At 39.6% G+C, this 21,443-nt stretch overlaps 1 protein-coding gene and 1 non-coding gene across 8 annotated transcripts in view; both read right to left on the bottom strand.

Moving 5' to 3' along the window:
• Positions 1 to 21,443, bottom strand: part of CTNNA2 (catenin alpha 2) — a 966,176-nt gene that overhangs the window by 712,076 nt on the left and 232,657 nt on the right. For 6 of the 7 annotated variants that reach the window (XM_047068618.1, XM_047068619.1, XM_047068621.1 and 3 more), the window contains exon 6: positions 2,384 to 2,587. In XM_047068618.1, the coding sequence (XP_046924574.1) occupies positions 2,384 to 2,587 (204 nt within the window). Of the gene's footprint in view, positions 1 to 2,379; positions 2,588 to 21,443 lie in introns of all 7 variants that reach the window. The other variant, XM_047068620.1, reaches the window with a different exon arrangement.
• LOC124504511 (small nucleolar RNA U3) lies at positions 14,882 to 15,093 on the bottom strand. The gene has a single exon (XR_006960474.1). It is a non-coding gene; the product is annotated as a small nucleolar RNA U3 (small nucleolar RNA).

The following is a 21,443-nucleotide window of genomic DNA, read 5'->3' as shown; positions in this document are numbered from 1 at the left end:
CAGGACATTTTTAGAATCTTCAAGTCTCAGTTATGCCCATTTTAGAATCCTCAAGTCTCAGTTATGCCCTTTTCTTCTCCATGTAATAAATACTTTATCCTAATGATATTGTTTAGCTCATTAAGATGAAAATCTGCAGAGTGATAATTTGATAATACATTTACTCCCAGAGCTCACAAACGTTAAAAAGAAGTGTCTTATAACCAACAGCCTAGGCACCACTAATTTACTGGTTACTGTTAAATACAACAGACTTTCCAGTCGAGGCATAGAGGTGTATGTGGGGTTTATAGTCCTATATGCCATACCCAAACATAAATTGGTATTTTCAAAGTAGAAATGAGAGCACTGGGGAGATATATAAAGCTGATGCAGCTGTATCCAGTTCTACCTGGAAATCACCAAAGAAGCGTGAAGTTACACAGTTTACATCAAAGTCAATAGGAGGTATTTTAGCTCAAGGCTTTGATCCTGATGGTTCAAAGTGAAGAGAATTTGCACACATTGAAATTTAAGCACTAAACCCGCCCATGTATTATCTGTAACCATATCAAAGTAGAAACCAAGTTTTCATAACACAAAATACAAAACATTCCTGTATCACAAGGTTGTGAAGAGAAAAACAAGCACCTAGAGTCAATAAAATACAAAAATCCATAGCTCTGCTGATCTATAGGAGTTTACAGTGAAAGAAAAAAACTTCTACTTCACAGGATTCTAGACACCAACCTGAAAATTGCATGTCACTTCTCAATCAATTCTCGTTCAGTCACGTTCTGTGATTACTATTCACAGGAATATACTTTTTTTCCCTGAATTATTCATATTGACATCTTAAGCATCACTGTGATCTCTGTTTCTACTTCTTCTTGGGCAATAATTCTTCATGGATAGAAATACCAGTATGCCTTACTATAAACCAAATTCCATACGCAAGTAAGTAACCTACTGCTATTCTGTTAAAAACAACAAACATAGAGTCCCAGATTTTATAAGCATTCTATCTTGTTAAATCCACTATTCAAGACATTCACTCAGCATAGGAGTCAGTGGCAGTCAATATTTCTAGCTTTACTCAGCGTAGCACCCATAAACCAAAGTCGCAGAAAGTATTGGCCATCCATTGTCATATGGAGAAATCCTCATAAGCATCCACATTAGACATCCATACCTTATTCTTTGTGTGCTGGAAAGGGGCAAGTCTTCCCAAATCAAAGAATCTGAAGGTTGATGGAAAGGAGACAGATTTTTGGTTTTCAGGTTGTAGGACATTCTACATCGTTTTGTTTTCTAGGTCAAAGCTCTCTGGAGTCTTGCAGGAGCAGACAGTTCCTGTCAATGCTGACTCCTGGCTCTACCCGTAGGCTGCAGGTCAGCAGGGTTGGGGGCAGGTAGTAAGAAGTATTGGGCTGGAGGGAGGCCAGGGTTGACTGCATTGTCTCAGTGCTGCCTCATGGTGCTCCAACAGGACCCAGCATGGGCTTCAAGAGCCATGAGCAGATTTTCAGTGTCCCTGCTCCCTATTTGACCACCATACAGAGCATTCCTTCAACATGTGATGTCAACACCTCACTGTACCTACATTTTGCCACTTTGTGCTGAATTCTCTCAAACCTAGGAGTCCAGGACAGGAGAAACTCCAGATCATTCATGGTGTAAGCAGTGGGCACCACCCACATAATTTTAGCTGAATGAAGGTAGCAAATCAATACAAACATAATTCAGTGCCTTTCACAACCAAGAATATGGATTTTATCTTCTCTGCATAGTTTTCAGGTCTGTAGCGACCGTCCCACTTGACAACTGTAGGAGAGGACAGCTACTGCCTGTGCTGCAAAATCACTGGATATCACTAATACCCATTTGAAGGCCTAGAGATTGATTCTCATAAGGACTTCCAGCTGCACAATGAATCAATACTTCCTCCACGTTGCATTGCCACTGGAACCTTTCCACCTAAACCAAGCCTGTATAAACATTTAATAACCTATTATGCTTATCAATGCCTCCTAAGGACGACGATGAGTATCTATAGCCACCCTTTGTACAGGAGGACTTCATTAGATCCTCAGTCACTTCCATCCACCATCCTTTTTTTACCGATTGCCATCTTACCTCAATCCAGGGTCAGCCATCAAAATGACCACAAAATCATTCAAGTAAACAGCCAAAGTTTTCACAAGTCTCTTCCACCACTCTCTTCCCTGCTAACAGTGCATCCTGAGCTGAGCTCAGGACACTACCCTCCCTAAGTGGTTCTTCAGTCTCACCTGACTCTCTCCAGAAAACACCTGTCCCCTCTTCCTGCTATGCACGCTTTCCTAAAAGCCACCAGACGGTGCCCAAACCCACCAGACGTGGAGCCCCGGAGCCCGGGACTTACGTTGTTCATGTACTCGCTGAGCAGGTCCTGGAGCGCCTGCCGGACGGCGTTGCACTCGGCCACGATCCTCTCGCGCCGGTCATCACGTGTGCAGGACGAGTCTGCCATGAGCGCCGCGCCACTGATGATGCTCTCCAGCCTCTCCTCTAGGGACGGCCGGAACCTGGCCTCGCTGAACGTCATGGGGTCCAGGATTATCTTATTCTGAAAGCAGCACCATGAAAGAATTAGAGAAGAGACGACTGCCTTTGCACACTGTTTTCTAAACCAGAAATATCCAAGGCAAGACTCTCCATAGAGAAGTAGCTGGTTGCTTTGAGAGACACCAAGGTGGCCTTGACCAAGTAGCAACTGTCTGTAAGAGACTCTCCCCTAAATCTAATCTTCAGGGAGAAAACAGCACATCTTGTTTCAAGAACATGTTCTTGGAAAAGGCTATCCTCAATCAAAGAGTTTTCAAATGAGATTGTGACACGGGTTTTTGTTTTTTTGTTTTGTTTTTGTTTCTGTTTTTTTACATGCATAGCCTTCAGGGAAAGCAAACTTTATTGTAGCACTTTGAAGGATTAAGGGGAGATTTTAGAGGCCCAGAGCTGAACATGATTTGTAATCAATAACTTAAAGATGCATTAGTGGTGACTAGTGTACATGTTCTACCTACTTCATGAGAAGTGGGGAATCCCAACAAAGGAAGCCTTGTGAAACCTTGGCAAATAGCATCCAATGGACAGATACTGTACAGGTTACTTCCCACTAGACATGAACATATTTTGTATAAAAAACTAGTGTTCTAGAAAAAGCTTCATTGTACGTATGTGGAATTTGTCACAATTAACTGACAGCATCATGATGGAGACACTAGCATGTTCTGAAGGAGCCTACCTAAGGGGAAAATAGAGATACTTCTTTACACGAAAGTGTTGCAGAGAATTTAAGCTTCACTTTGCCCCTGCTAACCCTGAGGAGCTTGGAAACACCTAAGTGGGGATATCCAGTGGTGGACAGAAATATGTATCCAGAATTCAAGAGACAGATTAACCTGTATGAGGACCTGGGAATCATTAGGGTTATCGGGACACAAGGCAGTAACTGACATACTAATAATGTGAATAGAATAATAAAACCAAATAAGACCCAATGAATACCAATTCCTGGGGGGTGCAGAAGGATGGGAGTCAATAAAGGAGATCATAGAGGCCCCTGGGTGGCTCAGTCGGTTGAGCGTCTGACTTCGGCTCAGGTCATGATCTAACAGTTCATGGGTTCGATCCCCGCATTGGGCTCTGTGCTGACAGCTGAGAGCCTGGAGCTTGCTTTGGATTCTGTGTCTCCCTCTCTCTCTGCCCCTCCCCTGCTCACACGGTCTCAAAAATTAAATAAAAACGTTAAAAAAGAATTTTAAAAAAAGGAGATCAAAGATAGAGAAATAGCAGAACCTGGAGAATATTATTCTCAGCAAGTCAAGGGAGTGGAGAGACATGAAGCGTGTGATAACAACATGAAATAGACGCAAAGCGGACTTTTCCCAATGGTTGGTTTCCACTGGGGACCCCTTTTCTGCTCAGAACAAGGAAGATCATTCTAACAACGTTAAGTAGAGTGCAAAGACCTGCTGTAGCAAATGGTATGCTCACGTTCACTGGAGATGCACACTCAGAGGTCCAAGGACCGGAGTGGTGGTAATGGAGTCAGTGGTCTAACGACCCTAGGATCCTATGGCAGGACTGCCATTTCATTGCTATGTCCTTTGATCACATAATTCCTTAAATGTCCGTCAAATTTTAAAAACTCATATTGCCTACTAGAGTGCTTAGTGCTAAAAAGACAGTGGAGACTATGAAAGACACTTGTGTGATTTTCTTCTAAAGGAATATAAAATAATTGCTTAGTTTTTACTAAATAAGTTTGACTATGTTCTCTGGTAAAGTGTGCCCTGACCCTCCAAAGTATCCTAAGGTAGTTGCTGAAATTTGTGCTCAACACATCAGTGGCTCTGACTCTCTGATTCCTGTTATAAAGGAAGATGCTATCAGCACAAAGGCTAGGAGGTCCTGAGGAATGAGTGCAAGCAGGTGGTGACTTGGAAGAAAGAAGCATCCACTAGACAGAGACAAGGTCTGAGATCCCCTGGCATCTTGGATTTCCTAGGTAATTACTCATTGATCAAAGCTGTGTCTTCAGTGTAGAAGGCAAATGCATGAGCTTGTGCAAACAGAAGATAAGCTATCCTGTAGTGGGTTTTGGCTTAAAGACCAGCTTCACATTTGCACTTAGATCTTAGGAAGAAGAAGCTTCTTACTTAACTCAGAATAGTGCTACTCAGACCCTGTATCTTGTACACTAGTAACCCTCCCAACAGTGTCAAAAAATCACGAAGAGGCCTCAGTATAGTGGATGGCTTTGCAGGGTATATCATGATGGGAGATTCCCAAAGGAAGGCTGAAAGGAGAACATTGGTGTTCCTGCCACACTGGCTATCTGTACCAGAGCTGTGTCCGCAGTGACTCTTCCCAAGGGCATCCCTTTGAATTCTCTTTCTCACTCCCTCTTTCTACTGCTTTTGATTAATGCATTTATGATAATTTTATCATGTAACATGCATTAAGTACTGATATTCTAACACCTGATGAAGATATAATCAGACTATTTTCTTTTATAGAGATTATTGATCTTCAAAGAATTTTTTTTTTCTTTTAGAGAGATAGCACATGTGCATGAGCAGAGAAGAGGGGCAGAGGGAGAGAGAGAAGGGAGAGAAGGAGAGACAGAGAGACACAAGGAATATCCCAAGCAGGCTCCAGGCTCAGGGTAGGGCCTGATGTGAGGATCCATCCAACGACCGTGGGATCATGACCTGAGCCAAAATCAAGAGTCAGATGCTCAACCGACTGAGTCAGCCAGGTGCCCCTCTAAGAACTCTTTTGCAGAAACTCCTATTCACATAAAACATAATGAAAATCATTCGTTCTGCTTAGAGGTTTCAAGAGACTCTTCAGCATCATATACCAGTTCTATCACAGATTTTTTTTTATTATATGTTGTACTAAAAATATAAAGAAGTGCCAATTTGATGGAAATATACAGAGGTAAATTTGAACTCTTCAGTAAGAGCAACTGTGAAACAGTTTCTGTGCAGAACAGAGGAAAATGTACTACTGTCATTAGAACATTACTTCCTAAATTATTTTCCACGGAACACTGAGCTTAGAGATGTAATGTTTTAATGAAAAAATAAGGTTTCACTGGCCAATATGTTTTGAAAATACTGCAAGGCTCAGAGGAAATTATCACATGACATGCTTTAGGGGAGTTATGCATTAAAGGAGTCAGTTTACAGCAGCATTCCTCAGACCTGTTTGAGCAAAGAGATGGTTCCATTTACAATGTATGCATTACCTAGGACAACCCAACACATTTTAGGAAACATGGAAATGTCAGCGGAATGATCTTCCCCCTTGCCACGACCCAAGGCTATCATGAGAGTAAATGCACCAAGGCAGTGAGCTTGAAAAACGCCGCATAAAAATTACACTGTTCATCACATTTCTAATGGAATTATTCATTATTTATAGATTACAGGGGAAAAACGTTTCAAACAATTTCCCCGGAAAAGAAACAGTAAATGTACAATATTCTCTTCTGTATCTGGGGTGGAGACAGGAAGCATTGCAACGATAGACAGGAAGGGCTGCCAGGGAGAAGCCACTCAGGAGAGAACAGGCATAAAGGTAAAGGGAAGTGTGCATGGGTGTGTGTGCATTGCCTATGTGTGTTTCTGAGTGGGTGGCTTTATGTTGTATGTAATGGGCGGAGGGGGATGATGTGTGGTGTAAGGGAGGGTGCATGGGTTGGTTGTGTGGATGGTGGGTATGTGTTCAGAAAACTGGCCAGATCTCAAACAGGCTTTAAAAAATAAGAAAACATGCACGCACACACACACACAGCCAAATGAATCCAGAGGCTTAAGGACTAGAAGAAAAGACTCTATTTATAGTTGCTAAAGCAATAGGAAAAAAAACTCCTCGAACTGAATCCTGATCAAGAAATAGAAAGAATGAATGTCAAAGCTGAGAGAGGGAGAAATATTTGCTTCTGCAGTATTTGGGAATGACTTAAACACCTAGCAGGTGTCTCTGCTAGCACACTTCAGGGTCATTTCAGACAGGTAAAAAGCCTCTTTCCTGCATCAGTACAGCCTGTCTTCGACTCTCTGTGCGGCTGCCCTCTTCTGGCGGGAAGGGGCGTAGCAGCGTTCTGGATCAAAACTCTCCTGGTCATGGAGTATTTTAAGTTGGTAACATGCTAACACCAGAGAAGGGCAAGGCCAAGGCTTTCTCTCTGCCTTTAGACAAAGGTGAGCCCCTGTGATAGAATTTTATACTGTTTCCTACTATTCTGACTTATTTTAATCCACTGAGATTTTACATTTTAAATGTCTAAGTCTCTTGTTTGCCTTCTTTAAGCTCATTTAATCTTTTTATCCTTTTGATCTCTTAGTTCCATCTTATATTGTCATTTTAGCTCATTTTAAAATGGCAGGCCTACATTTCTCAATCTTTTTCTTTTTAAAAATGAGACTCTAATTTCTATGTCCTCTATTTTTATTCTGCGTTTTTGACTTGCATAATATTTTGTGTTTTGTGAGTTTTACTTATCGTGTTCTTTATTAACATCTTTACTTTTAGAAAATGATTGTTTCATTCTTACAGGTTAAGGAGTGGCAATTGGAAAGAAGAGCCTTAAAGACAGCAGCCACAACAATTCATCCCTAAGCAAAGAAGACTAGGATTCTATTCTTCCATCAAGTAAGTCAGTGCAGTAATAGTCTATTACATAATTGATTGCCCATTATTTCCACTGTTGAATTCTATAAAAAATTTAACCTGAAATAATTTAGGAGTCCATACAGTTTAAGACCAGTACCCAGAATAATACACATACCTTCTTTACCTCACATACCGTTATTAGAAGACACCTGCTTTTGAATCACAGCTATCGCCCATTCTCTCTACAGGGAGTTATGTGATCTTGGTTTCAGTACAATCATGGGATAATGAGTCATGCCTGATACAGGCTGGTACAGTAGGAGGCAGCCAAGAGACCTCTGTAAAGCAAGAGGCTGTATACATTACAAATGGTTTGAGAGGTCTACAATTCTGTGCTCTTGATATTACTATCTCTATCTAATGGAAGATAAAAAAATGACACCAGGGATGTTGTGCCATGGTCATTCAGGATTTGACCTCAGGATTTGAACACAAGTCTTTTGACTTTAAGCCCAGCATTGCTATATCAGATTGCCCACAATTGGCTGAAATGATTCTAATTAATCACAATCATAAAAAAAAAACAAAACTATTTCATACGTCAGCTATGCAACTCTCCTAAACCAAATATAATGGCATGAGTATCATCTGTCATACTGTTTTGTGTCGTGTGGGTCACCTTGTCCAATAACTAACTGAGAGTACAACCATTTATTCCAAAATTGGCATCAGTTGGTATGGATATCTGAAGGCAGAGACTAAATAATCCTTTATTTCAAGAGGTTTACTGTCCACTCAAAAATAAAACCAAAAGCATGCACAACCAATCCTAATTTGGAGAACATACCAATGATGCTGAGGGATCACTGAGTAATGGCAATTTGGGAGGTGGGAGGTAAAGACATGTTTCCGGAGATTATCCCTTAGCTGAGGCATGAAGCAGGAAAAGTACTTGACCAAGCAAAGTCAGGGGCAGGAATTGGGAACAAATGCATGGAGATGAAGGATATCATGGCATATGAAGAATATCACAAGAGGTTTATTGAAGCTGAAGTGTCAAGCATGAAGTCACAGGTTTGGTGCCATGGAGGTGCCCCAATCAGTTCTCCTTTAAGAGAAACTTCCACGTGAGCACAGTTAATGGACTGCTTCCATCTGTGCACCTATAGATCCATCACCGTTCCATTAAAGCCACACTTGACCCCAGGTAGCCTTTGTCAATTGCCAAGCCCAATCAGGCCGCTTTTGCATGATGGGGACTTGCCCAACAGGCAACCTCTGCTCCTGCTCTGGATTTTCCTCTGGCCTGAGACACTGTCACAACTGTGTTGAGGCTCTTCCTACAAAATCCGTTTCTTCTTGCTCTCCTTGCACAAGTGTTTGACCTGCACTGCAGTCAAAAATCTCTCTCAGCTGATTCTGCTGGTCCTCTCCTACTTTACCCTTCACAGGAAAATCTTATGTATCTGATCCCACTTACCTTGGCATTTGCTTCTCCAGAGACGTGAATGGACCAAAATAGGAATAGGAGACAGAGTTTGTGAAAAGAGCCCACATATTCTGAGAGACTTCTATGCCATGTTAGCAAGCTTTCACTTTGTCAACCCTACTTCAGACAATGAAGAGTCATCAAGAGTTTGAAACATGAGAGTCATATAATCCTGGTTGGTTTTAGAAAGCTTCCTCTGGCAGTTAGGGAATTAGCTTTGGCAGGACTAAAAGTAGAATTCTTCAGAGCAATTGCCAAGCCTTTAGAACCCCCCCAAAAAATGGGGAGAGTACAAGATCGTATTTATGCAGATAAAGAGTACATATTGCAGGACACAATTCAACCTGCAAAATTTGAAGATATACATGCTATGAGAATAAAGAATAAACCATCAAAGATAAAACCTAAATTTATAGCATGGGCAACATGCACAGGGCAGGAGCCAGCAAGCTATATCCTGGATGTCAGCTTCCTATTTTGTAAATAAAGTTTTATTAGAACACAACCAGGCCTGTTCGTTTACATACTGGCCATTTTCACACTACAATGGCAGAACTGAAACGTTTGGACAGAGACTGTGTGGCCCACAAAGCTTGGAATATTTACGACTGATCCTTTAAGAAAACATTTGCTGACCTTGACAATCATAAAAGATAGCAGGTGAAGAAGAGTAGGTTTAACGTGCCTGTGTTTCGTTTATGTGGAAAAGTCTGGTGGAAAGTTGGCTGCAAGGGTATGAAAAAGGGCCATCTATAAAGATGCAGGACCATCAGAATAAAGGCGGCAGCAGAAGCCATGAAAATGGATACAATATCCCCAGGGAAAATAACAGCATGAATAGTGAGTCCAAGACACAACATCAGGAAGCCCTCAATGTATAATAGACAAAAGGAGCTCACAAATGATACTAAGAATGGCCAGAGAGTTCTGACTAGATCCCAGAGATTTCATGAGCACAGTTGACAAAACAGTAGGGAAGTCTACAAAGAGAGCAAGTAAGATCAAGACTGAAAATACCCATTGAGTTTGAAAGCTAAGAAGTTACTAGTGATAAATCAGGCATTCATGTGTGCATATCTGTGGGCTGTACACATTTACAAATACATTAATCCAAAAGCCACAGACTCAATGTAAAATAATAGAAGCAATCTGACTAATGTTGAAACAAAACAAAAAAAATTGCAAATTTATAAAAATTATTTAATATGTTTCTGAAGGTTCTAGAAAACAGGAAAGGTAAAGAAGGGCATTAAAAGTTGAAAGAAGGGGTGCCTGGGTGGCTCAGTCGATTGGGCGTCCAATCCGGCTCAGGTCATGATCTCACGGTCCGTGCATTCAAGCCCCGCATCAGGCTCTGTGCTGTAGTTCAGAGCCTGGGGCCTGCTTCGGAATCTGTGTCTCCCTCTCTCTCTGCCCCTCCCCCACTCATGCTCTGTCTCTATCAAAAAATGAATAACCGTTAAAAAAATTTTTTTTTAAAGTTGAAAGAAGAAGATAAAATAATTTTTGGAGATGTTATACCTAGTAACTTGGAAAAAATAAGAATCAACCAAAAACTCACTACAAATTAATTTTTTCACAAAGCCACTTGTATCAATATGCAAAATTAACTGCCTTCATATATACAAGGAATATCCAATGGTAAGACCCAATTTACAATAACAAGAATTGCAAAACAAAACACAAGGAAAAAAATGCACTTAGATGTCCATTAGAGGAAGCAAGTAATGTGCTTAAGGAGAGAAGTAATTGTCCATCCTCAGAGCAAAATGCAGAGCTGAAATTGCAACACATTCCCTACAGCTCCAGAGTCTATGATCTAGCCACTGCATTACATTGTTTCTTTCATGTATCCTTTGGCATGCATGATGCCAATCACCATGAGGAAATTAATGAAATAACCACTTCATCTCAGATACTCAATGGTGGTAGTACATGGTTGTTTTATACACTTTAAGAAGGTATGCAAACAGTCAACGATTACCAGGGATAAAAGCTCTCAAATGCTAGCTCATCCTATTTGTAATTACTCATCTGTTTCAAAGTAGTCTGCATGTATTATATTTGTCCTACCAAGAGGTGAAACACAAATATATCTTAGTCTTTCTTTGGCCAGGAATTAACTATATTTAAGCTGAATTTGTATCTAATTGCACTCAAAGCCATAACTGAGCAAGCATGACATACCAAGTAAAATCTGGAGCATAACAGTAAAGTGTTTAGCTATAGTTACACCAGAAGAAAGACTCTAGCATAGGGGCACCTGGGTGGCTCAGTGGGTTAAGTGTCCGACTTCGGCTCAGGTCATGACCTCACGGTTTGTGAGTTTGAGCTCCGCATGGGGCTTGCTGCTGTCAGCCTAGAGCCTGCTTCAGATTTTGTGTCCTCCCCTCTCTGCCCCTCCCCTGCTCGTCCTCTGTGTCTCTCTCTCTTAAAAATAAACATTAAAAAAGAAAGAAAAAGAAAGGCTCTAGCATATACCTAACTCCAATGGAGTGGTTTTATACTCACATATTAAGTTCCCAAGATTCTTAATGCCCAGATGAGAAAGGTCAAAGTTTTTTTTTTCTTTAGGAACCAAGAAACTGCTTGTTGAAAAGTGGGACAAAATTTTACTTATGATCTTCAGATTTTCTGGCTCTCAATGTCAGTTAAACCCTTTAGATAATAACTTAGTCATCTCAAATACATACAGAATTTTCAAAATTCCAAAAAAGAAAACAATTTTATGAAATAAATTATGTACTGATTTAATGATTCATTGCCCCAAGTCTAATCTTATAAACATGGAAAAGGCAAAAAGCAAATGCTAGTGGTATGAGAAAATCCTGTGGCTTTCTTAGTTGTCTGTGACAACCCGGGAAGATAAATGTGTCCTGGGATTTTTACTACCTTCATAGTTCAAGGTAGCAACCAAAAAAAAAAAAATAACAACTTGTGCTGTTCTACCTCATATACACCAGACCCTCACCAGCTGCTGTGCAACGTAACTATTCTGAATCAAACAAGTAGGAAACAAAGTCAACAGACCTTTGTGCAGTTATTCACTTTCCTTTTCTGAAGATCTTAAAAAAAAAATCTGAAGGAAGATAACATCAGTCAGACTCATTCTTCTAAAGAAGCAAGTCATTCTGATATGAAGTAATTAAAGCAGTTAATCAGGAAATCTCAAGAACAAGGCATGGTTAAGTGAGGCACTATGTCTCCTTTAATTATTCTGAGCTTTTCCCAGGAAAAGAGAACAATGTGTATGTGTCTTCACTTCCTTTCCCCTGTACCTTCATCCTCCGTTCACTCTCCTATTTGACTCTGCAGATTTAAGTCGTTCACCTGGTCTCTGGGATCACTGGGCAGGTCCTGTTTCACTTCTACCACAGTCCGTCCTTCCTTCCTTCCTTCCTTCCTTCCTTCCTCCCTCCCTCCCTGTCTCCCTAGTTTAAAATTCGACAGTCCCTCTGTTTTGAAAGAGTACAAGGCCGTTTTGTCTGGCGGCCACAGGGCCTTAGCCTCGGTGAAATTTGAAGAGACTGAGTGTGCCTAGGGAAACCCAAGTTTTGGGTTAGTTTACAGCTTCATGCCTCTTAGAAATGGTCTAGATCACAGAAGGTCTCAGAGAGCCCTAGTGGGATTAAGGTGTGTTAACACATCTAATGTTATTGCTGTATTAATTATTGTGAAATACTGATGCAATCAGAAACAAAACAAGTGAGCAAATCCTGGCAATACCTATTAACTATTTACTACAGTGTTACCTAAACGAGGTCTGTTATCCCCTTAACAATATCTGACTAGTAACCCCCAAGGCAGTCTCTGAGTTGCCCGTTAAAATGTCTACTGACAAAGGGAAAATAATGGAATTTCATAGCACTGACAATGGAGGATGAAAGCCAGCTATGGACAATGAAGCATGATCATAATTCTGACTCCAAGTGCCTTAAATACTTCTTTTAAAGACTGAAGTCTAAGATAAAAGCATAAATCAAGACCACTTTAATAAATTAACTGGGGTTTCTAAATCAAAAGCATGTTATTCGTTCAGTGTTGAACATTCATTCTCCCTGTAGTGTATCAATAATTAACACAGAAACATTTTCATCTTTTCATTCTGTGCCAAGCTCTCCTGATGAGAATCTTTCTATCTTTACACGAAAAGTTTCTCTTGGCCTAATTGAGGTAACATTTGGAATGGAAAACATTAAGGACTTTGAGTTTTAATTATCTATGTTTTATTAAACTACAAAAACAAACAAACAAAAAACCTCTAACCTCCGTTTTAGATTTGACTTAAAATTGCACAGTACCTTATTGATTTCCTCTCTTTCTTCTCAGGCATATACTTAAAAATAAACTAATTATTCCATTTATCTACTTAAGATATTATTTGCAATTAAACAGCTCAGTTTAATTGGAAATAAATGACAATGATAATGACTTGATAATTATACAGCACGTTTTATTCTTAGATATTTAATTTTTTTAAAAGAGAAATCTAAGCGCACAGGAATTTCATTTGAGAGGAGAAACTGATTATTTAGGAAGACAGAGTTATTTACTAAAGTTAAAGCACAAAAAACAATGAGTGAAAGTCCAGTTATGGGATGTCCCTACCTGACGTTGTAGGCCAGTGGAAGCTGGCTGCATTTTCCCTAATTCCACCTGTGAATGTTGCTGAGTTGCTGTGGGCGTTTCATGACCATAGTTTCAAGTTCTGACAAGAACAGTGGTTGACAACAAACCACAGTAAAGCAGGGCAAAGGTAATCATCCTTAGTTTTACCTTATGGACTGACAGGAAAGCCAGTGTCCAAAATGCATTTAATTGAATCAAATATTTAGAGAGCCAAAAAAAGAAAACTTACTTTACCCTCTTGCTGAAAATACAGTCACAGTCTCTTTTCTCTCCTTCAACTCTCTACATTGTCAACTTTTTTGTTTTAAGGTTATTTATTTATTTTGAAAGAGGAGAGAGAGAATCCCAAGCAGTCTCCGTGATGCCAGCAAATAGACTGGGCAATGTAGGGTTCTATACCAGAAACTGTGAGATCACAACCTGAGCCAAAATCAAGAGCAGGGTGACTAACTGACTGAGCCACCCAGGTGCCCCAACCATCTTTTTAATTCAGCTCTCATCCTCTCTGCCCTGCACGTGGGACTTACCACAATTTGCCATCCACTCCTCAAGTTGACTCGCCTATGCTTAACAAGCTCTGCTTTACTGAGAGAGAGAAAGAGAGAACGCACACACACCGATTAGGAAGCTTTCCTTACAATTGAGTATCTTCTGGACCCAGCTGAGTGCTTCACACACAAGCAGATAAATACTTGATGATTAACAGATGATTTAGGGTTCATAAACAAAAATGTCATTTTTCCTACTTTTATCAAAAGGCCTCTGGAGCATTACATGGCACTATAGTGAACCTAGTATTTGCAGATGAATCCAGGTGGGTGGCCCTTCAGTCAGGGAAGCACCTATTGGTCTACCCTGATATTTGACGTGGCTCAGTGAGCTTGAGATTCAGAATTACTGACATGGGGTACATCACCTCTTGTGATGACAAACGTCACTTCTGTGGTCAGTGTGAGGCAGACTAGCTGAGGCCACTAAATCCTCCGGTTGGTGAACCGCCACTGTAAAATCCTTGATCCCAATTTATCTGAAAAAGGAGCTTTTCTGAACTCCCAGAGGGTAGAAGCTACACCAGTAAGCATTCACAACGTGTGCACTAAGTATAGACGGTTTATGTGAAGAGGGGAGTGTTACTGAGAGCAGCAACGTACATACTTGAAAGTCTCACATGCAGGTTTGATTAAACCAGGGTCAGTTAGCAATGGCTTATAGGCCAAGTTAGGCCTGGCTATGCATTTTTGTATGGTTTATGGGCAAAGAATGCCTTTTACATTTATTTATTTAAATTCTTTTTTAAAGGGGGGCACCTGGGTGGCTCAGTTGGTTAAGCATCGACTTCAGCTCAGGTCATGATCTCATGGTTTGTGAGTTCAAGCCCCACCCCAGGCTCTGTGCTGACAGCTCAGAGCCTGGAGCCTGCTTCAGATTCTGTGTCTCCCTCTCTGTGACCCTCCCCTGTTCATGCTCTGTCTCTCTCTGTCTCAAAAATAAAGGTTAAAAAAAAAAATAACAGTGTCTCAAGGCCACTGCTAGATCCTGTCATTTAAAAATAAATAAATAAATAAATAAATAAATAAATAAATAAATAAATAAATAAATTCTTTTTTTAAAGAAACTACTCAGACAACAGGCCACTTTCCTCTTAGTCCCCCAAAGGAGGAGGCAACAATCATCAATGACAAGGGCAGCTGTAGAAACAACACCCAGAGTCAGCTTCACAGTCAGGAAGGGACACTATTCCCCCTCCTCATGCTTTCAGGGACTCCACACTTAGAGAAACTTCTCTAGTGACAAACTTTAGAAACAATCCCTGAAAGTACAGTCTTCACATGTCCAATCATTGAAAAATCCATGGTCCTACCAACACGTCCCAGTTCTATCTAAAATTCCCTCCACTGTGATGTCCTTAAATATAAAAAAAAGATTAGGGGCGCCTGGGTGGCTCAATCAGTTAGACATCCGACTTCAGCTCAGGTCGTGATCTCACAGTTTGTGAGTTTGAGCCCTGCGTCAGGCTCTGTGCTTATAGCTCAGAGCCTGGAGCCTGCTTCAGATTCTGTGTCTCCATCTCTCTCTGTGCCTCCCCTGCTCGTGCTCTCTCTTTCACTCTCTCTCAAAAATAAATAAATATTAAAAAAAATTAGCAACAAGGGAAAAGAATGAAGATATAACACGAACCCAAGAATTCAGCAACTGCATAATTCGTTACTGGATTATCAAAGGTTGATTTTTTTTTTTTAGTTTAATAATAGGAGAAACAAACTTCTTATCCCAGAAATTAGTTACACTACAGGTCTGTGGTTTGGAATGTTAAATTATCCATTTAAAACAGAAAGTCAATTTATATTTCTCAGAAGCAATTATGACTTAATTGCTGTTATCAACCTAATAAATTACTAGGTGATTTCCACAAACTGGTTATACACTCAAATTTCATGTCTGATGAAAGAATAATTGTATCAATATTCTGCAAATATGAAAAGGAAATTGGCTCATTGGTCACAAGGGAAAGGCATACACCTTGAGTGTAAACTCATCTATCTTTTTCTGTCTTTTTTTAAGCAGGCAAATTAAAATGGGAAAGAAACAGTTTGTGTCTCACAGGAATAATGTGCAATATGTTAATTGCTTTTCAAATACCATAGCATGGCTCAAAAAATATTCTTTGTGTCTAATGAGAATGTCATGTACTCTTGTGAACTCTGTATTTTAATGTACATCTACTGGCAACAAGTTCAATTACATAGATTCTTTTTATAACACAAGAAAACAGATACCTGAAAAGGGTTAACCCAACCCAGAAGATCATGAATTTCTTTTGGAACCTAACAATGGTCATGAAGACATGGAACATCTATTGTAGAGAATATAGCATATGGCAATAGTCCAGAAAGCTAAGAAGAAATTTTAAGTGGATAAATCATAGCCACTAAGATCAAAACAGTGAGCATATTCATTTCGGTACCCATTCAAGAAACATTTATGTCATGTCTGTGTGCTAACTGTGCAGATGAAAATATAAATGAGACCTGGTTTTTAATCTCCCCGTGCTCACATTTGGAAACATGAAACCAGAGACATAGTAACATATTTAATATTAATATGCACCAAGTATAATACTAACATCAAAGTAACAGTGGTTTCATTGTTTAGAGAATTAAGCTTCAAAAACTAAGCTACTCAAAGACGGAGGAATATAAATATATTAGGTTAAAAAGAGAAGGAAGTTCAGACAGAGAAAATACCATGAGCGGCAGCACACAAACAAAATAGCCACTCTACATCTGACAACAAACAATTGTAACAGAACATAGAATGGAAGGCAAAGAAAAGTAGGATAGGAAATGAGAGAGGTAGTCAGGGGCCTACTGAAATAATTTGATGCCATGCTAAGAACTTTAAAGTTTATCCTGAAGATGGAATTTTGCTGGTAAATAATGCAAAGCACCCTGTTTGCATTTTTTCAAAGGCAGACTGTCAGAGATAATGGAATATAAAGGAAGAAGTTGGGAGGGGGAGCAGGACAAGCAGTTAGGAAATTATCGCAATGATCCAGGCAAAATACATGGGCCTGAACTAGCCAGTGGTCAAAGATGAAGGTGTGAGGCCAAAGCAAGAGTTGTAAAAGGAACTGAGTCAGAGGATTTCAAGATAAACTGAGGAGGAGAGTGGAGAAGACTCTCAATTTTCTGGACTGAATGATCACATTAAAAAAAAAGACAGTACCTTTAGCTAAAAGAAAAATACAAGAAAATTTAGCATTGATGAGAGATAAAAAAAAACAACTAGATTTAGTCTGAGAACTTTTTTAGATGCTTGAAGTCATCCAAATTAACATGTCACATATGCACCTGGACAGAAGTCTGGAGCTCGGGAGAGGTTGGTACTAGAGAAACACATGTAGGGTACAAGAGATTCCAAGAAAAGAGGCCGTTTAGTGGGAATCAGGTGGGGCAAAGGACAGAGCTCTAGGGAAAAGCCTTATTTAGGTGGCAGGAAAGAAGAGAAAACCAAGGATACTGAGGTATAATGGTCAGAGGCAAGAAAAAAATGAAGCAAAATGAGGTTATTCATGGAAGTCCAAGGGAACAGGATGTTGAAGGAAGAAGTCATCTGTGGAAAGAGATGCTTTAGGATGACAAGGGTTAGCTCCAAAGTTAAACCTACCCAAGTGGCTGGTTCCTAAGGCAGATGGCTTGATGACTTTAAGCTCTCCAAAATCGAAGATTCCAAGATAAAAGATACATTGATTCTAACCTAACCTTTGACCTTGCTAAAGTACATGGCAAGGTCAAATAGCTATTATTCTAGTTCTATAATTATTATGTATCATTTTAAATTATTATCAACAACTTTTCACTATATCAGTACCTTTTCTCCTTCCTTAAATGTAAGTTCTGACAGTAATCACAACCCTTTGGCCAAACTGACTGACTCACTTGGCCTCATCTGCTATCCAGCAGGTACTGTCATTCCTTCATCCATATTCTTAATTTCACAAACACTTCTTGAGAGCTTACTAAGTGTGAGGCAGTGTTATGTACCAGAACTGAAACTGCTACCACAAAGTAATTTCTTTAATGGGATACAATTCAAAAGGATAGGAATTATTAAAACATATGAAAAACTTGGACATCTGCTGCTTCTTTTAACTGTTCATGAAAAACTCCATGTGGAAAGGCATGGGTTGGAGTTGCTTGAAAGACAGGAAAAGTCTTATTACTTTTCAGCAATCTGCTAAGGAAAGGCAGCTGTGTTAGCTTTGTTGGCTGGATAAGGGCTGTTTACCTCAGCGTGTAGTACTAATTGTTAGTTCCTTTTGGTCTCTTCTTTTAGTCTCTCTCAATTTATCGATATTGCTATGTTCTTTCTGCCACTGAGACTCCTCTTGCTTTTCCCTATAGCCTCTCACCCCTCACCCTTGCCAACATCTCAATGGAAAAATTAATGGCTCAGCTCTCCCCACCACTTATCTATTCTGCACATGGCACCTGTGTAAGGCCTGTACTACATGAATTTAAACTATTAACAATGTGTGTGGTTTTGCCACAGCTATTTATCTGCTAGAATATTCTGCTCCAGCCTGGCAGCAGTTAAGTGATGAGAAAATTAGCCCTTCCTTACTGTAATTTACAAGGCTGTGCAAAGCTTAAGTATGGCACACAGATAGAAAATTGCATAGGAATTCCAAAGGATCTCTCCACTTTTCCCCAGTCCATTCCTGCACACAGATACCCTCCAGGTACTGATTTTAAATTAGTTACTCCTTACATAGGAATATAAAGAGTGGTCACTAAAGGATGACTATTTTATCATACATAACAATTATGCTCAGATAAAATTAATCTGTGTGCAATTCATATTTGCATAATTATAAATGCACAATCATAAATAAAACACAATGGACTTCAGAGGACCACAACAAACAAACTGCAGAATTAGTATTATTGGCATTAGTAAAAGAAATAGATGGTAAATCAAAATTACTTGACATGATTTGGGAAACTATTTGACGGGTTTGGGTCTAACACAAGTACACACCAGTTTTATACCTTATTTTTTAGCATAGGTTTCACCAATAATAAAACTTTAATTCGCTTTTTCAAGTGTGTGGCAATTTGAATGCAGTTCTTTACCTTTGACTATAAATATCTAATATTGTAGAGTCTATTTCAGGAGATTTGTCAATATCTACTGAATTTATAATATAAAGTTTGTTAAAGTAGCAAACCTTGAAACTCAGTATCTAACTTTTAACCAAAGAACTGAATGTAGATCATTTTCCAAAAAGAAATCAATGTTAAAAAATTTTTAATGCAAAAATTTAATAAAAACTGTATCTCACTAGCACCTGGGTTAACTCATGTTTTAGTGTTTGCCTCAACCAGTCTACAAAATGTTTTTGTAGATGATGCCATTAATTCTAATAACCGACCTAGGTAACCATTTTACCAATGGAGACACGAAGGCTTAGAGACCTGCTCAAGCACCAGGAAAGACAGAGAGGTAACCAAGTTAGTCCCATTTGAAACACAAGACTAATGGCTTCCTCTGCTTCCAGACCCATGAACAACAGCTGATCTACCCGTATTGTGTGGGGACACTAGAAAGAATTTTAAATTTTCTTGTCAGAGCAGAAGAGAAACATGGACACTTCTGGTTTTTAGAAAGAAGTTAGTAGCAATGTGAGAAATGGTTTGAAGAAGGTTGGAAGGATGGAAAGAAAACCACTTGCTAGGCCACTGTCGAGATATGACAGGAAGATCTGGCAGAATCAAGTACTCCAAAATATTTATTAACTACTAATCATGGGTGAAAGATGACTGGGTGGAGGAGACTGCAATAGAATTTTCTCCTCAAGGATTTCCCAGCCCTATCTTGCAAGTAAGACTTGTATTTATGACCCTCATAAAATATGATAAAGGCTAACGAAGGGGGGGACAGATGAGGTGCTTTGGAAATTTACTTAGGAAATTTCGGTGTAAAAAGGAACATTATTTCTCAAATATTAGAGCTTCTGTAAAATACAACAAGAAATTACCCCCAGTGATTTCCTCCCAATAATATCTTGCAAAGGCAGAAGGTCCACCTATGAGGGATGCTAGGTACAGACTTTCTATCTTATGGTAAGTTAACCACATGACCTCCAGTGTCTTTACCAACTCTGAAGTTTTATGGAGCTCCCAAGAACAAAAAAGCCTTTGCGATGAATTAGCTTCAGAAATGAATAGATTCTGCAGGTTTCGCTCCCTCTTACTCCTCAAGAATACTTAGTGCCTTATGAAAATGTCCTCAGTTTTCTTTGTTCACACCATCTAATTGAACATCACTTTTCCCGCCACCTTTTAAATGTTTCTTAAACTTTATAAAATGCTTGAAAACAAGTATGCAATATTATACCATGATCAACCAGGAACAAACTTGACTCAGGTCAGTCAAACTTAGGTAGCTGATTGCTCTAACCTTCTAGTTACAAAGACCCAAGTTTTAAAAAACATTTTTTAATATTTATTTTTGAGAGACAGAGAAGACACAGCACAAGTGGGGGAGGGGCAGAAAGAGATGGAGACACAGAATCCAAAGCAGGCTCCAGGCTCTGAGCTGTCAGCACAGAGCTTGACGTGGGGCTCGAACCCACGGACTGTGAGATCATGACCTGAGGTGAAGTTGACGCTTTAACCGACTGAGCCACCCAGGCACCCCGACACAGTTTTTTTATGGATGTTACTGTGTAAAGACCGTATTTGGGAAGATTGTGTCATACCCACAGGCCTTCATCAAATAACACTTTGAACCAGGCAAAACTAGCAAATTAATACATGTGCTGGTGTCATCCCTTTTAAAAAATCTGTAATTCTGGGGGCACCTGGGTGGCTCAGTTGGTTAGGCGACCGACTTCGGCTCAGGTCATGATCTCACAGTTCGTGAGTTTGAGCCCCGCATCGGGATCTGTGCTGACACCTCGGAGCCTGGAGTCTGCTTCAGATTCTGTGTCTCCCCGTCTCTCTACCGCTCTGTGTCTCATGCTCTATGTCTCTCTGTCTCTCAATAATAAATAAATGTTAATTTTTTTTTAAATCTGTAATTTTTAGTAGAAATAATTAGGGAAAGAGTGTCTGTTATGTGTGTAAGCATATATAATAAAGCTGACTTTACCCATTTGACAATTAAGGAGTCTGTGTGCCTGAAGGACAAAGAGAGAACACACACACACAACACGGTAAATGGGGTAAAACACTAACAGCACGTGAAGCTTAAAGAACATAGAGGTATTGATTATTTTTATATTTGCAGTATATCTGTGAACAGTTTCCAATATTTTCAAGTAAAATATATTTTTTAATTAAGGAATCACTTGTCAAAGTTTGGGAAGAAATATAGGTGAATAAACCCTTAACAGTCATCACAAGCCAAAGAAAAACCATAAACATCTGGTGTGAGTTTATATATGTTATAATTCATACTCATATATATTCACATAAAACATACATTCAGGTTTATTGGGTGTTTTCACTACAATTTTTTTTTCAAATTTACCTACTGCAGGGAAGTGATTTCTTAGGTGCTAGAGTGTTAGTATTAAATTTTTCCTTAGCGTTCATTTACTTGGAGAAACAGAGACAAAGCACGAGCAGGGGAGGGGTAGAGAGAAAGGCAGACACAGAACCCAAAGCAG

This window comes from Lynx rufus, unplaced genomic scaffold (assembly GCF_022079265.1).
Source record: "Lynx rufus isolate CCGP_SWC_20201006 ecotype Redwood Valley unplaced genomic scaffold, mLynRuf1.p SCAF_8, whole genome shotgun sequence".
Taxonomy (NCBI): domain Eukaryota; kingdom Metazoa; phylum Chordata; class Mammalia; order Carnivora; family Felidae; genus Lynx; species Lynx rufus.
Note: the sequence above shows the minus strand (reverse complement) of the source record. Positions and strands in the feature narration are given on the sequence as shown.